Raw genomic sequence first — 15,295 nt, 5'->3', positions numbered from 1 at the left:
GTAGTTTCAGACATGTGTAACAGGAAACTGACACAAATAGAACCTGTTGTTTTTTTCTTTGCTTTATTACCAATTTTACAAAAGAATACACTTCAGAGCATTCATGGATTTATGTGATAAAAAGATATTGTTCAATGTATAGGCATTTATCAGGATTATCACCTGATAATCAAAAATAGATAGCTGTCGATTGTTTTTTTTTCTATTCCATATAACTATATAATGCCAGTGAAATATGGTTCTTTCCTGAAAAATATCCCTGGAAACAGAAATTATTTATTTAAAATGTTTGTATACTACTTCCCATTAATAATGTTTAAATAATTAGGTTTTTTAATTAAATTATTGATAAAAATAGGCATTAAGCATGGTATAAAAGCTCTTTAGAAGGCCAGATCTTGAAGATGAAACTGAAATACTTTGGCCACCTAATGACAAGGAAGAGCCTAATGCTGGGAAAGATTTTGAAAACAGTGGAACCATGTGTTCAGTTAAGCGCTTGTCTGAATTCAATGAGATCCCTAAGCTGTTTTCTTTTGGATTGGTTTTCCTTTGAATTGCTACATCCTGAAGGAACCTGTTATTGTCAGGCTCAGTGTCAAGATAAGAATCTTTACTGCATACTAAAACCACTAAAACAGTTAAATGTTCTCTGCCAGCCTGAAGGTGCAGTTCCCAGCTTTAAATGCACTATAGTTTAATTCCAGACCTTATTGCTCCCACCCACATTGTTTAAACTTTGCAGTTCTTGACTGTAAAGCTAGATGTGGATATAACTTGCATATCTACTCTGAGAAATCCAGGGTCTCAATGGCAAATCAATAAGTATTTGGAACATTCATGCTGTTTTCATAGAAAACTTTGTGCCAGTTTTTATTATCTAAATCAGGGGTGTCAAACTTACGTCGTCACGTGATGTATCGCAACTCTTTTCCCCTTTGCTAAACCGGGCATGGGCAGTGCATAACCATCCGGCCCACAGGCCGCAAGTTTGACAGCCCTGATCTAGGTAGGTAGCCAGGCTCTCAAAAAATGAATAAAAGGAATTCTCCACTATTAAGGAGACATTATTTGTTATTTGTTATTATTGTCCTAGGAGACAATCTCTCCTTAATAATTTCAGTTTCCTTTTCAGATTTTTAACACTTATATCTCAGTGTTTTATTTTGTGATTACAAGTATGAAATTAAATATATTAAGCTGTATTTTTGCTCCAAATTTCTGGTTTGCCTACCGGTCCTTTGGTGTGAGTCTTAAATGAGACTCATCAGCTGAAAGTTATTCTCCCATGTGCCCACACGGCTAGGATTTCTGACCTTCACATTGAGCATCATTTACACCTTTTCCTGTCTATATCTTATGACATTTTCAGCAGTAAACCTCCATGAGCTAGAGGAGCGTGACGCAGATCAGAAGTTACCTCTGTCCATGTGACTGCTTCTGTTGTATCTTCTTTGAAGCAGAAATTCAAACAGGCAATTCCAAAGGTTCCTATTTAGTTTAATCTATCGTTGTAGGCAGCTGTCCATTTTAGCATTTAACTTGCCAGAGGTAGTATTTTATAAGCATATTGCAGTTTATATTTCAAAGCCTCACAGTTATATGTAACTGTTGTATAAATACAGTGACTGCGCCTGGCCTTTTAGCATTTCAAATTTTGGTTACTTAAAATTCAAAGCATTCCATATTCAATATTTAAGACACAAATAAATATAACAGAAACATTATTAACATAGTACATTATTAGCATGGTAGCCATGGTAGCCATGTTCGCTGCTTCAGAGAAGTGTTTTAACAGAAAGCATGGGTCATAGCAGAGTTAATAGGAATAACCGAAGGGTACTAAACATGGATGTTCTTCTATCGCATCCTGACACCTTGCTTTTTTTTTTTTTTTTTTGAGAAATCATAGATAGGCTGGATGTTCTAGGATTTTTTATTCATTCATATTGAAGCCATCTAACTCCCAAAATTTTACATTAGAAATAGATCAACAATTCCTATTAGCAAGGCAATTTTGGTATTGAAATATTTATTGGCTTGATTTTTCAACTATTAAAGAGTATGTAAATTACTCTACTATATAATATCTTTATATGCCAAAGTAAAATGAGATAAGCATTAATTGGAGGGTGCTGAAGAGTTTGTTCTGATCAGATGGCTACAACCACTTGTATCTGCAGTCTCTGATGGATATTTCTGAAACCAAAATACTTACTGGTTTTTGATCAGTTGTTTACAGAAGCTCCATAAAAACTAAAACCAGTATTAAATTTGACAGACCCTTATTTAGTTCTGTGACTAAGATGAAGCATCACCAACTTTTATGTGTTATGATTCATTGGAATATTGTTTCTAGTGGTTAACAGTAAAGGGAAAGGTTCCCCTCGCATGTATGTGCTAATTGTTCCTGACTCTAGGGGGCGGTGCTCATCTCTGTTTCAAAGCCAAAGAGCCAGCGCTGTCCGAAGAGGTCTCCGTGGTCATGTGGTCGGCATGACTAAACACCAAAGGCACACGGAATGCTGTTACCTTCCCACCAAAGATGGTCCCTATTTTTCTATTTGCATTTTTTACATGCTTTCGAACTGCTAGGTTGGCAGAAGTTGGTACAAGTAACAGGAGTTCACTCCGTTGCGCAGTGCTAGGGATTCGAACCACTGAACTGCTGACCTTTTGATCAACAAGTTCAGTGTCTTAGCCACAGAGCCACTGGGTCCCGCATGGTTAGGAAGTGGTTTCTAGTGGTTAGGAAGAAGCAAACTTCCAAATAATTTGATAATGAGTGATCATACTTATTTACAATGTAGGTTTTTTTGGTCAGGTTTCTGCAAGATAATACTAACAATTTTAGATAGAGTTACTAATTATGAACACTCTCATACCACAATGAATTTTTAAAAAATCCTAGTCAAGCATCCTAAGTGCCTTTTTCAAATTCTAGAAACCAACATTTAGCAAATTTAAATAGGGTATTCTCACTTTATTGTAGAAAATTTGGGTATAATTTGCATGCTATTCATATAACTCGTGACAATACATTGATTTTTGAATGTACTGGTTTCTTATTGGTTTTGGAGACAAGAAGCTGGTTGTTTTCCACATCAACATCTACCTTAACAGTGGCTAAAATATCTGCACCTTATTTTTTTAATTTTTAATGGTAAACACTAATTTTAAAAAGGGGAAGAATCTTTGCTGTATTTTTTTTTAATAATCTGCTCTGCCTTCTATCTGTCATGGGTTGGATAACAGGAGACCCTTAAAATGAGAAAGGCAATAAAGACTTTTGGGGTTGCCAAAAGTCCTTGCTTCAAAGACATTCTCATTCCAGACTATAAAAGCTGCAGGAAATGGAGTACCACATTTACAAAACGGTTCGGTATCCGTTCGGCCCTTCGTTTTTTCCTAACTTTGTTGTTATTCAAAGCTGGCGTTTCATGGCACAGAGATGGATAATGTAAAAATAAGCAGGGAGGAGGCCAGGCTTATTCCACAGAGGCAGCAGGCATACAGTTGCCATCACGCTGTTGGCTGCCGTATCACTTGATCTCCCTGAGGTATTCATTCCATTGATTTCTGAAAGGGGAAAGGCATGCTGTTGGGCAAGGCAATGATGCAAGAAAGGGGGCTCATCTGTGGCTATGGTTAAAAAAGGCTAGCTTAAGAGCAATTAAGGTAGCAGCTGAATAAGGGGACATATACACAGTCAGGATGCAAGATAAGTGAATATCAGGGTTCTCCGAGATTAACCCAAACTCATTAAACTGTTCAGAGCTCCTAAATAGGGTGTTGTGTTTATTATGAAGATTTTAAAAGAGCCCTGGTGGCACAGTAGGTAGAATGCAGTATTGCAGGCTACTTCTGCTGCCGGCAGTTCGAATCTCACCAGGCTCACGGTTGAACTCAGCCTTCCATCCTTCCGAGGTTGGTAAAATGAGGACCTAGATCGTTGGGGGCAATATGCTGACTCGGTAAACCGCCTAGCGAGGCCTGTAAAAGCATTATGAATGGTTTACGAGTCTCAGGGCTATTGTTATTATTAAAATTTTAACTGGCTTTCCAGTTAAGGAGGAGGAGATGATTTCCTGAAAGCAGCTTTTATAGATCCCGTTCGGATCTGCTAATAAGCTAATTAGCCCTTCCTTTCTTCCCACCCCCCCTTTCGCCTTTTCTCTTTTTAACCATAAGAAAGTTCATGCCGGGATACCTGCTTTTGGCTGGGCTGTTTTAAGACTGTGAAATTAGCGTCTAATTGGTTTCCACCGCTTGCGGGGTTCTTTCGGCAGAGCCGTCACCGCTGCAAGACGGGGCTCGGGAGGGAAGCCTTCCAGTAAGAGAGACCGGCGGTCACGTGGTCCTGTTGCCATGGCGTTCTCTTGACCCGATGAATGGGAGCCCTTAACAAGGGACAGGCCTGCGGGGGTGGGGTGGAGGGAGGAAATCATCACGTTATGAAACAACTCTGGCTGCTAATTAGAAAAAAAAAAGCTTTTGTGCCCTCACTTGTATCCTTAGGAATTTCCTGATGGCTGAAAGGTGGAAAGGGAAAGAGAGTAATAGGCGTCCGTTTTCATTGGCGATCATTATTTCATCTTGGATTATCTCCCATTTAGTGGTAACGCGTCTTGCTTCAAAGGAGCTGGTTCTTTTTGACACTTGGCACATAGAGGACCGCACGAAAAATGCTCCCCGCTTTAATAAAAAAAGTCCGGCATCTCGAGTTGCATTGTTTAGACTGCAGTCTTTAACAGACGTACGGGAAGAAATGTCTTATTGAAGGTTGGGAGACTTGCTTCTCAGAACAGATGTTAGCAAGAGAATACCGAAAATAATCTCAGATTTCGAGCTGCAGGAATAACACGTTGCAGGAATGGACACGGTGTGGTATTGCTCGTTCGAACGTGGCTAATACCTTGAGATGCATTCTCCATGCATCTCAACAACAACAACAAAAACCCTAAGAAAACATGAAGTACACTCATAATGAGGTAGAAAACATATACAATGTGGATGGAGAGGGATGTAATGCAATCATAAAAGCCCTGATCGTGAGAAGAGCACTGATTGCTCACTTCCCTTTTTTGTTGTTTGCATGTACACAGGGATTCCTCAGTTTTATCTTTAGATGAGTCTGTTGCTAAAGACCACAATATCTGTAAAAAGCAAATGCTATTCCTCTTTTCTCTCTCTCTCTCTCTGTTCAACTGCACAGTTCTTTCTGGAAGGGGATACCCCTTCAGCCTGTCAAATATCAAAGTGTTTTAAGTTAACTTGCTGCAAACATTTGGATTAGATCTGGTTCCTTCATGCAGCCAGTCATATCATTTGTGTGTTTGTGTGTGTGTGCTTGTGCGTGCAATTTCCAACAACACAGTCTTCATGCTAGGCTGGAAAGCAATGCTCGCTGATGTGTAGTCGCGAGTACCCAGGATTGCTGGAATTTGAGACTTTCACTGACAAAGGCTCCAGGCTGTTCTTGCTATTGAGAGATTCCTCCTTCTGATCTGCAGATTCTGCATAGGAGATTTCTTGTTTTGCTGTGCAAAATCTTCCAAAAATGCCCGAGGCAAACTATTTGTTATCTCTATCTTGGGGATACATCAAGGTGGGTTTAAATAATAAAAAAAGAAATAGTCAAGTTGTTCTATATACGTCAGATTTAAGTATACTTTGTGTTTCTATATATCATAAACAGAAAAACAGGTTTATCACTGATCAGCAATAAACTCATACTGGATTAAAATCAAATAACTGTAAAATGTTACTAGGATGGCATGCAAACTGACAGCATTGTTTTATGTTGAATAACAATGTATATAAACTATATAAGCATGATACTGTAATAATGTTCCTGTCAGAAATATCTGCAAGTTGAAATTGTGTTTATATTATAAGTAGAAAAATGATAGACTTATGACAGGTCACCTAAAAGTATGAAATAAAAAACTGCTATAAAATCTAAATAGTTTTCCAGAGTTATGTAAAAGTGTAATTACCTTTTTTAAATGACATTTTAAACCTTAAACTTATGTAACAGTGGATGATTGCATGACAACTAGAAAATGTTTTTTATTTGCTGTAATGTATTTCTGACTGTCTCGTTTAGTCATGTGGTATGTGTTCTAGTTAATATGGGTTTTAATGCATTGTATCTCCACCAGTAAGCAGACTCTTAACCTGAATTTTTATGTTCTAATTACCAACAGTTCAAGAGAATGTTAAACCGGGAGCTGACACATCTTTCAGAAATGAGCCGATCAGGGAATCAAGTCTCTGAATATATTTCTAATACTTTCCTAGGTATGTTAACATTGGATCTGTTCCTTGTAAAAACTTTTTGAGCAAATCATCACTCAAAGCCAACCTCAACATTTCAGTATCTTTAAGGAAACAATCTCTGTGGTAGTGAAAGGATCTCTTTTCAGAGAAGGAGATTGCGGAAACAGGAAGTTATCTAGGAAGCTATAAAATTAACAGGGTAAAATGTGGTGGAACAAATTCTTTGATAACCTTTCCTCATTCGCATGCTCTCCAGCTGAGAGTAATTCAACTCTGACTTTCAAGAATTCTCAGCTCTGGCCATGTAGGCTAAGGAATGCTGGGAATTGAAGTCCTCTCAGAAGCGTACAAAACTAAGGAAGGCTCTCCTATATCAATGTTACAGATGTGCATACCATAACCACATGTCCATAAGCTTGGGCAGTAATGTGCAGAATTAATTAACATAACATTAGTGTAGGCAAATATATAGCTGCCTACCTCATTTCCATGACTCTGTGTGGCTTACGGTATCAATAATATTATTGTTAATAACAATAATATTTACCAGTAGAGAAACATTGAGGAAGATTGTTACTTGGCAACCATTAATGCTTTCCAGGATTCTGGAAGTGGTAGAGAAGTGCTTGCTTGGCAACAGATTGTTTTCTCAAGAAATTTTACTCTAACTTAGAGCAGATAATCATGGATCATTTTGGGCTAGTCATGGTCTCTCAGCCCATCTTACCTCACATATTATTATTGGTCAAAATAAGTGGAGGCAACGGTCACTGTTCTGCTGAGTTTCTGAATAAAAAGCAGGATATAAATCTAATTAAAAAATAACAAGGAATGAATGCATTCTTCATTCTATGTCTGACAATTTTGAAAGCGATTCTGAAATTCTATATCTGCCCATTTTCAAAAGCTTGTCAGGTACAAAATAATCTATTCAGATCTAACCCAATGTATGTAATAAATATTAGAAATTAATTTTTCTCCTTTTTTAAATACAGACAAGCAGAATGATGTGGAGATTCCTTCTCCTACACAGAAGGACAGAGAGAAAAAGAAGAAACAACAGGTTATGACACAGATCAGTGGTGTAAAAAAGTTAATGCACAGTTCAAGCTTGAATAACACTAGTATTTCAAGATTTGGTGTGAAAACAGAAAAAGAAGATCATTTAGCTAAGGTCAGTGTGATTCATAATATTTATATTTTTTAGGTAAGACTGCAAATACATATGTAAACTAGACATATTAGTCATACTCCACAAATCCTTTTTAGTTTTCCATCTGTTTTGAGGAGACTGCTTTGCAAGACAGAAATGGTAATAGTAACTTCCTCCATGGAATATGTTGCTAATTACTGAAAATAAAACTGTTGAAATTAATTTAGCTAAAGGGAATAGTTTGATCTGCCCCCCCCCCACCAATGATCTTGGCAATTTTCTGCTGTGTTATGATGGGGAAAAATTACTCAGAGGTTTAGATACAGCTTTGGAAAATAACAATGCAAGTGGCTTAGGACAAATATGTTCTTAAGAAGAAAGTTCTAATCCTAAAATGTTAGAAACTATTGGTATGAGGAAAATATATATTGATACAATTATCTTGAAGACTTCAAATTAATTTCTGGACTATCCCAGCCCTGAAACCAGTGGTGGGATTCAGCCAGTTCGCACCACTTCGGGAGAACTGGTTGTTAACTTTCTGAGCAGTTTGGCAAACTGGTTGTTGGAAGAAATCATTAGGGCAGAGAATCGGTTGTTAAATTACTTGAATCCCACCACTGCCTGAACCTGATATAGATCAACTCCCTATTAAACAGTTTCAATGGGAGGGATAAGGAAAAATGGGAGATAGGGAATGTCACCCTTTCAGAAACTAGTTAACATAATAAATTATTTCTCCTTTCATATGTCATATTTTTTTGGATAACTGTTATTTTAACTGTAGTTAGAATTTATATCCTTAGGATTTAAGGAAAAACTGATTTGATATCTCTATATAAATGCAATTATAATTTGCATATGGCCCCATTCTCCTTGTGATGGCATTATGCATTCATTTTATTTTATTTTTTCTTTAGGAGCTAGAAGATCTGAATAAATGGGGATTGAATATATTTAATGTTGCAAGATACTCACATAGTAGACCTCTCACTTGCATTATGTATGCAATTTTCCAGGTTAGTAATTGTGATGTTGTTGTTGTTGTTGTTGTTATCTTCCAATTACTATATCTTTAAAACAGCACTAATTTCATCTTTTCTTAGAAATAAAGGCTTTGGATTTTTAATCATACTTTGACTACTTGTAATTTCTATTACTCTATACAGGAAAGAGATCTACTGAAGACATTCAAAATCTCATCAGACACCTTTATAGCTTACACAATGACTTTGGAAGACCACTACCACACAGATGTAGCTTACCATAATAGTCTCCATGCAGCTGATGTAGCCCAGTCTACTCATGTTCTTCTGTCCACACCAGCTTTGGATGTGAGTTTCTTTCCTCCACCCCGACAAACAATACTTCCAAAATAATTCGCTTGCACTTGGTAATTTGTCATAGCCTCATGTTTAATTAATAGGTTGGATGTAAAAATAAGTAAAATTTCATGCACCGTTCATTTGCTTTATTACCTCTGGCACAGCACAACTGTTTCTGAAAGTTCCTTCACACAAGGCAATTGCATCAATTAACCAATTTCTAATCTGTTACATAAAGAAAATAGGTGAGCTTATAGAATTTCACAGTGTAATCTGTCATCTTGATATAAATCCATGGATTGCTTGAAACAAACAGTACAGTATAGACAATCCCATAATATTTTAGAAGATTACAAAACATGTGATGAGAAGTAGACATCCATTTCTCAAATCTTCTGTTGTACCCCATTTAATGTTTCTTTGTTTTTTCTCAGCAATCATACAAGCTCACCTCCTTCCCAAATGAATGGAATTTTATACTCCTTAATATGCCTTTATGTCATCTCACTAATATGAGAGCTAGATTTTCCCTAATTAAGGTGTATTGTTTAGTTCAGATTTATTTACTTCAAGTTTATTGCTAAGAATAGAATAGAATAGAATAGAATTTTTTATTGGCCAAGTGTGATTGGACACACAAGGAATTTGTCTTGGTGCATATGCTCTCAGTGTACATAAAAGAAAAGATACGTTCATCAAGGTACAACATTTACAACACAATTGATGATCAATATATCAATATAAATCATAAGGATTGCCAGCAACAAGTTATAGTCATACAGTTATAAGTGGAAAGAGATTGGCGATGGGAACTATGAAACGATTAATAGTAGTGCAGAATATAATTGTGGGTTTACATTTTTGAGATAAGATCATATTAATATCTTCCTATTCTGCATTTTTTGATATTTTAAAAAATTACTTGAACGTGAATTGCAAAACTTACATTTTTACTTTTTTATTGTTTTGTCGAGGATGTATTGGAATTACTGCATCTCCACAAAAAAATGTATCAAAACACAGATACATAGCCAAAGGAATTGGCAGTAGCTAGTAATTTTTTTAAAAAAGATTTCAGTTCTTTATGTACAGTTTTAATTGCACAATTTTTTTTCTATGGAGGTTGTTAATAAATTAATTTATCATTAAACTCTGTGTGTTGATCTTTTCTGTTTCTAGGCTGTATTCACTGATTTAGAAATTTTGGCAGCAATTTTTGCAGCAGCAATTCATGATGTAGATCACCCTGGTGTCTCCAATCAATTCCTTATTAATACAAGTGAGTTCTGTGTTCATTTAATGTGGGCACACATAATGGGTACAATTAATTCTCATGAACTCTCTTATTAAGAATAGAGAAAATCTAGAATACTCATTAAGAAATGAAGTTGAGAATATCAGAATTGACTTATCAATAGAGGCCACATCTGCACATTACAAAGGTTTTCCAATTTCCATGCTACTTAATAATAGTACACAGAAACAATCATAACTAACAAAATATGTAATCAGTAAAATTATGCTAAACTTACACACTGGGAGTTTATCTGAAGTGAGTTGAGACTATCTTAATGGAGTAATAAACCTGTGGTCTTTTATTTCGGCCACCGTGAATTCTTTTTAAAATTCTTTAATAATTTTTAAGATTTTTTTAAAATTCTTCATTAATTTTATTTACATTCTCTTTTAAAAATAAATTATTTCAAACATGCTGAAGGATATCGTAGCTATAAAGGCCATTGCTTAGATATAAAATCATATATGTTACTTAAAGGAGTCCTTTTAAATACATGACTACTCTCTTATTTAGATTCTGAACTTGCTTTAATGTACAATGATGAGTCCGTCTTGGAAAACCACCATCTTGCTGTTGGTTTTAAGCTTCTACAAGAAGAGCATTGTGACATCTTCCACAATCTGACCAAGAAACAACGTCAAAGTCTCAGGAAAATGGTGATAGACATGGTAAGAATGTGATTCTGTATAACAGCCTAGCTGTTTGTTAAAATAGAAAACAATGCTTTGCTCCCGAAAACAAAAAAATAAAACAATTTTTCTCCTTTCATGTAGGTCTTGGCAACAGATATGTCCAAGCACATGTCGCTTCTGGCAGATTTAAAGACGATGGTAGAAACTAAAAAAGTTACAAGCTCTGGAGTCCTCCTGCTAGATAACTACACTGATAGAATACAGGTCTGTTTGGGAAGCTATTTTGCTGTCATATCTTCTCTCTCCCTCCCTCCCTCTCCCTCAACCCTATGAGCTTCCCATGAGACACATTCTTGCTCTAGTGCAGGGAACTAGTCTTTCTGTAGCACATGTATATTTCTTTTAAGGAAGGCACTTTTAACATAGCAGTGATGTAAGGCAGTGTTTGAAGAAAGGAAAGAGGATTGAAAATAATAATTTTAGAGGGAGACATCTGGATATATCTGAGGCTCTCCCGGTATAAATGTCTGCCTATGTTGCTACTATTGTTAGGAATAGGACTGAACCGATAAGCACTTTTGTGTATTGGAAATAATATGATCGCACAAATTATTCCTCAAGTTAAGAATTTAATAGTCTGTGTTGGCTTGAATGCTTCTTTCCTCCAAACTATTTGGAGGAAAACAAAATCTTACAGCACAAGAAATACAATTTACAATTTAGAGTTCCCTTGGATTAATAGTGTGGTAAATGTTGTGCAATTCACACAACATGATCCTTACATGTTATGGATTAAGTATTGAGCCCCGGCATGGAGAAATGTTAACAAAGATATTTTACTTAAAAATAGGAAAATCAGTTAAATATTTTCTCTACTTATTTGCCTATTTAACAGTGATAGACACAGGAACATTTACCTCATTGTTCTCCTGTATTGAATTTCTCTATATTTTTAGAATAAGATGCATATTAAGCTGTCATTTCAGGAAAATATTTTAAAGGGTGTTTAAAATTGTCAAATAGGATACAAAGCAGAGCAAATGTTAGAACAGAATTTTTCACTCTGTGAATCCCTTTTATTCTATAGTTATGCAGATTTTAATCCTTTGTGCTTCATATATTCATGCCACAGAATACAATTTCCAGAACAGGAGAAATTAACTTGGTGGCAATATTTAGTGCAGAAGATATTTGTGTCTCTCCTGTTTAATGGTAACTTGACTGATAACAGATTTTCCATTTCTAACATGGCAATAGTTAATCATTTAAAAGCAAATCCCTTTAGTGTGATAATAGTTACTCTCTTGTTCATAAAAATGTCCTATATAGAAAGAATTAAACTGAAGAAATTTGCACCAGCCTGGAATGACAATCCGACCCAAATATCTTTAAATGATATCTTTTCATTAGTGTGGCAAGATGTCCTTGGGGCCCTTTTGATGCTTAGTTAATGTGACAGTAATTTGGCTCTTCCACGGTAATTTGGCTCTTATAATATTGTTGTGCAGAAAAGCCTACCAGCTTAAAGAAGAAATAAATATAATGTCAACCCATAACAAGCCTCAACACTGAAGCAGAACAGAGATTCTGTCCATACTCAAAACCCCAGAAGTAGAGGGAAGAGAGAGGGACTGAGAGAAATGCTTTCTTTGGAGCTAGTGGCTAAATACCATGAGATCAGAGTTCTGGCAATAAAAAAGGCTATTTTCTATTGCTTCTCTCCCCTCACTTCTGCCATTGATGGCAAGAGAAGCCAGGGAGAAAAGAGACCTTTCCCCCAATCCTAGTATTCCCACTACTTTTTTGTAACCAAGAGGGAGCAAATGGATCTTCTGTATCAGTTCTCCAATCCTACAGCATAATTCCTTGGTGGAATTGGAAAATTGATGGCAAGGGAAGCACAATGCTCTGAGGAAGTGGGCAGCTGTATTTGGAGGTGCTGTTTCCTTATTCATAAGCTTGCCACCAGCTGGTTGCAAAAATGGAATCTTTTTGGCTCTGCTTTTCCCATGCCAAAAAGCCAAGGGTTCTGAAAATCAGTAGCCTGCCATAGCCTCATGTGGCCAATAGGAACAAGGCAGGCGCTCACCCTAAAGTTACCCCAGAGTTTACAACTGATTGAATCTTTAGCATAGCTTCTGCTGACAGGAACCTTTTTTTTAAAGTCACTTTTGAAGCAAAGGAAGAAAGGTGGGAGCTTTCTTTCAGAGTAGATCTGGAGTGAAGAAGACATGTCTTCATGTCCTCAACAAAAGGCTAGTTGTAGAAATGTCTTCACACTGCAGCAAGCGGAACATGAGTTCTAAGAATTCCTTCAGGTAATCCTCCAATTTAAAAGAGATTTGCCAGGACAAAAGAAACATATCTAGGTAAACACTTTGTACAGACTTCAGTGGACAATCAGATACTATTTTATCTATGCCTAACCACCTTGAATCTGGATCATACATTCTTCATCGAAGTCATGAAGGCTAGATGTACTTGTTCTTCATTATTTTTTTTATTTTTGTTAATTTTATTATATATTTGTTATATTGTTATAGTTTTCTGATTCTATTTTATCTCCACATAAGACTGAGAAATACTGACGGCCCATAAGCACTGAGATGAGATGAGATGAGATGAGATGAAAGTAACCCTAAACTAACTAGTCATAATCCTAATCATTTGTCGCTAGATTATTCTGACTTTCGATAGGAGGCCCCAGTGCCCACAATTGAAACAGAGGCTTTTAAACCTTCTGTTTATCTCCAGTTCATTAATCTCCTATGTGGACTTGTACAATAAGATATGAGAAGAATGTGACTATTCAAAGCAGTCTTCTACTAAAGAAAATGGTAGATACCCTAACTTGGCTTGAAGTTATGCTTGGATAATTCAGGTGACCAATACAATCTGTAGCAATTTATTCTGCATAGCTGTAGTTAATCTTCCTTCAAATAATTTAATGTCTGTTGATGAAAATGTACTTTAGATATATGTCATAATTTTTTCTAAAACAAATCTCTTTAATCAAAAAGTGCATTAATGTGAAACTGTTTTCAAAGTACCAATAAGTACAGAACAAAATGTTGCCCTGTTTTACATGATGACATGTTATAATTTTTGCATTGCAGGTTCTCCGAAATATGGTCCACTGTGCTGATTTAAGTAATCCTACAAAATCTCTTGAACTCTATCGGCAGTGGACAGATAGAATTATGGAGGAGTTTTTCCAGCAAGGGGACAAAGAACGGGAGAGGGGAATGGAAATCAGTCCAATGTGTGACAAGCACACAGCTTCTGTGGAGAAGTCTCAGGTATTTGACTTTCCTCTTTTTGGTCTGTCAGGAATGTTTCAGTGTGTAATGTTGTTCTGTTACCAGTAAGTCTTAGGGAAAGACATCCTTTTAGAAATGTCATGCTAAATTCCCCAGTAGATTCCTCTCTTTAGCGTACCAGATAGATTAATCTCACCTTTTCAAATGCCTTTTGCACTTTTGTTAAAAAAATACCTGCAGCATGATACATAATAAATTCCACTGAATAATAGTGGATAATGCAGACATTTTCTAACATCAGCACAATGAGATTTTGTCAATAGAAGGCGATCTGTTTGCCATAAATCCTACATTACGCTCCTGGAAAACTCTGAAAGGCTACCTGCAGATTATTTCAATGATGGTGCTGCTTCACATAAGCTGGACCAGTATGTGTTCTTAGCAAGGGCCAAGGTTAGCCAAACATAGGCCAGTTTCTGGCTTGGCACCATTGTTTCTTCTCTTGTAATATAGTCGGCAAGTAGCAGAGATTTCAAGAATGGAAAGAGTAGGTCCTCTTACTCCAACCACTTACGTTTTGCGAAGAAACAAGATGCAGCACCTTTCCTCCGTTAGCTGATAGGACATGGTTTTCAATTCTCGCTTTTTCATTTTCCAAGGACGTAATCAGTGTTAACTGTGAGCACTTCAGAGTCATTTTCATGCTGTGATGAAAGTGTCAGGGTTAGACTGCAGAGGCTTCTTTTGTTTGAGCCACTGAGAGACCTTTCATCAGCCTCTAATGTACCTTCTATCTGTATACTACCAAAACTCTCAGGTCTGTAACCTTTCCCTGGGCAAAACCATTCATGATACAGCAAAACTTTCTGAACCAAGCCAGTGGTGGGCTGCTGCCAGTTTGGGACCAGTTCGGGCGAACCGGTAGTTGGGACCTGGCCCACCCGCCCTGGTGCTATGCTGTCCTATTTAGCTGCATTTTTAAGCCACGCGCATGTGTGCAAACTGTGCGTGTGAGCAAAGCACATGCTCGGAAGGCCGCGCGCATGCACACTCACATTTTTGGTGCTGGGCGAACCATTATGGTTCCGCCCTCCTCTGAACCAAGCTATCTCAAATGAATTAACTTGTAAAACGCATCCAAAATCCAGAACTCATATGGAATTCAAATTTGACAAATTTTATAAAATATGACATAAAAATTATCCTAAAGTATTTTATGTCATAATGCAAAATGTCGTAAAATGTTCCCTGTGGCCAACTCTTCAAGTTTGACTGCTGTACAGTTCAGCCTGGGCTCCTTTCAAAACAGATACATCTCTGAATATCTCTTGAATTTTAAAGAATTT

The 15,295-nt window shown here is 36.7% G+C and overlaps 1 protein-coding gene across 2 annotated transcripts in view; it reads left to right on the top strand.

Moving 5' to 3' along the window:
- PDE4B (phosphodiesterase 4B) overlaps window positions 1-15,295 on the top strand; it is a 304,494-nt gene that overhangs the window by 283,762 nt on the left and 5,437 nt on the right. For both annotated transcript variants that reach the window (XM_058177096.1, XM_058177097.1), the window contains 8 exons: window positions 6,210-6,303; window positions 7,278-7,456; window positions 8,356-8,454; window positions 8,605-8,769; window positions 9,940-10,039; window positions 10,571-10,725; window positions 10,831-10,953; window positions 13,806-13,988. In XM_058177096.1, the coding sequence (XP_058033079.1) occupies window positions 6,210-6,303; window positions 7,278-7,456; window positions 8,356-8,454; window positions 8,605-8,769; window positions 9,940-10,039; window positions 10,571-10,725; window positions 10,831-10,953; window positions 13,806-13,988 (1,098 nt within the window). The remainder of the gene's footprint in view (window positions 1-6,209; window positions 6,304-7,277; window positions 7,457-8,355; window positions 8,455-8,604; window positions 8,770-9,939; window positions 10,040-10,570; window positions 10,726-10,830; window positions 10,954-13,805; window positions 13,989-15,295) is intronic.

Source organism: Ahaetulla prasina, chromosome 3, assembly GCF_028640845.1.
Source record: "Ahaetulla prasina isolate Xishuangbanna chromosome 3, ASM2864084v1, whole genome shotgun sequence".
NCBI lineage: Eukaryota > Metazoa > Chordata > Lepidosauria > Squamata > Colubridae > Ahaetulla > Ahaetulla prasina.
Note: the sequence above shows the minus strand (reverse complement) of the source record. Positions and strands in the feature narration are given on the sequence as shown.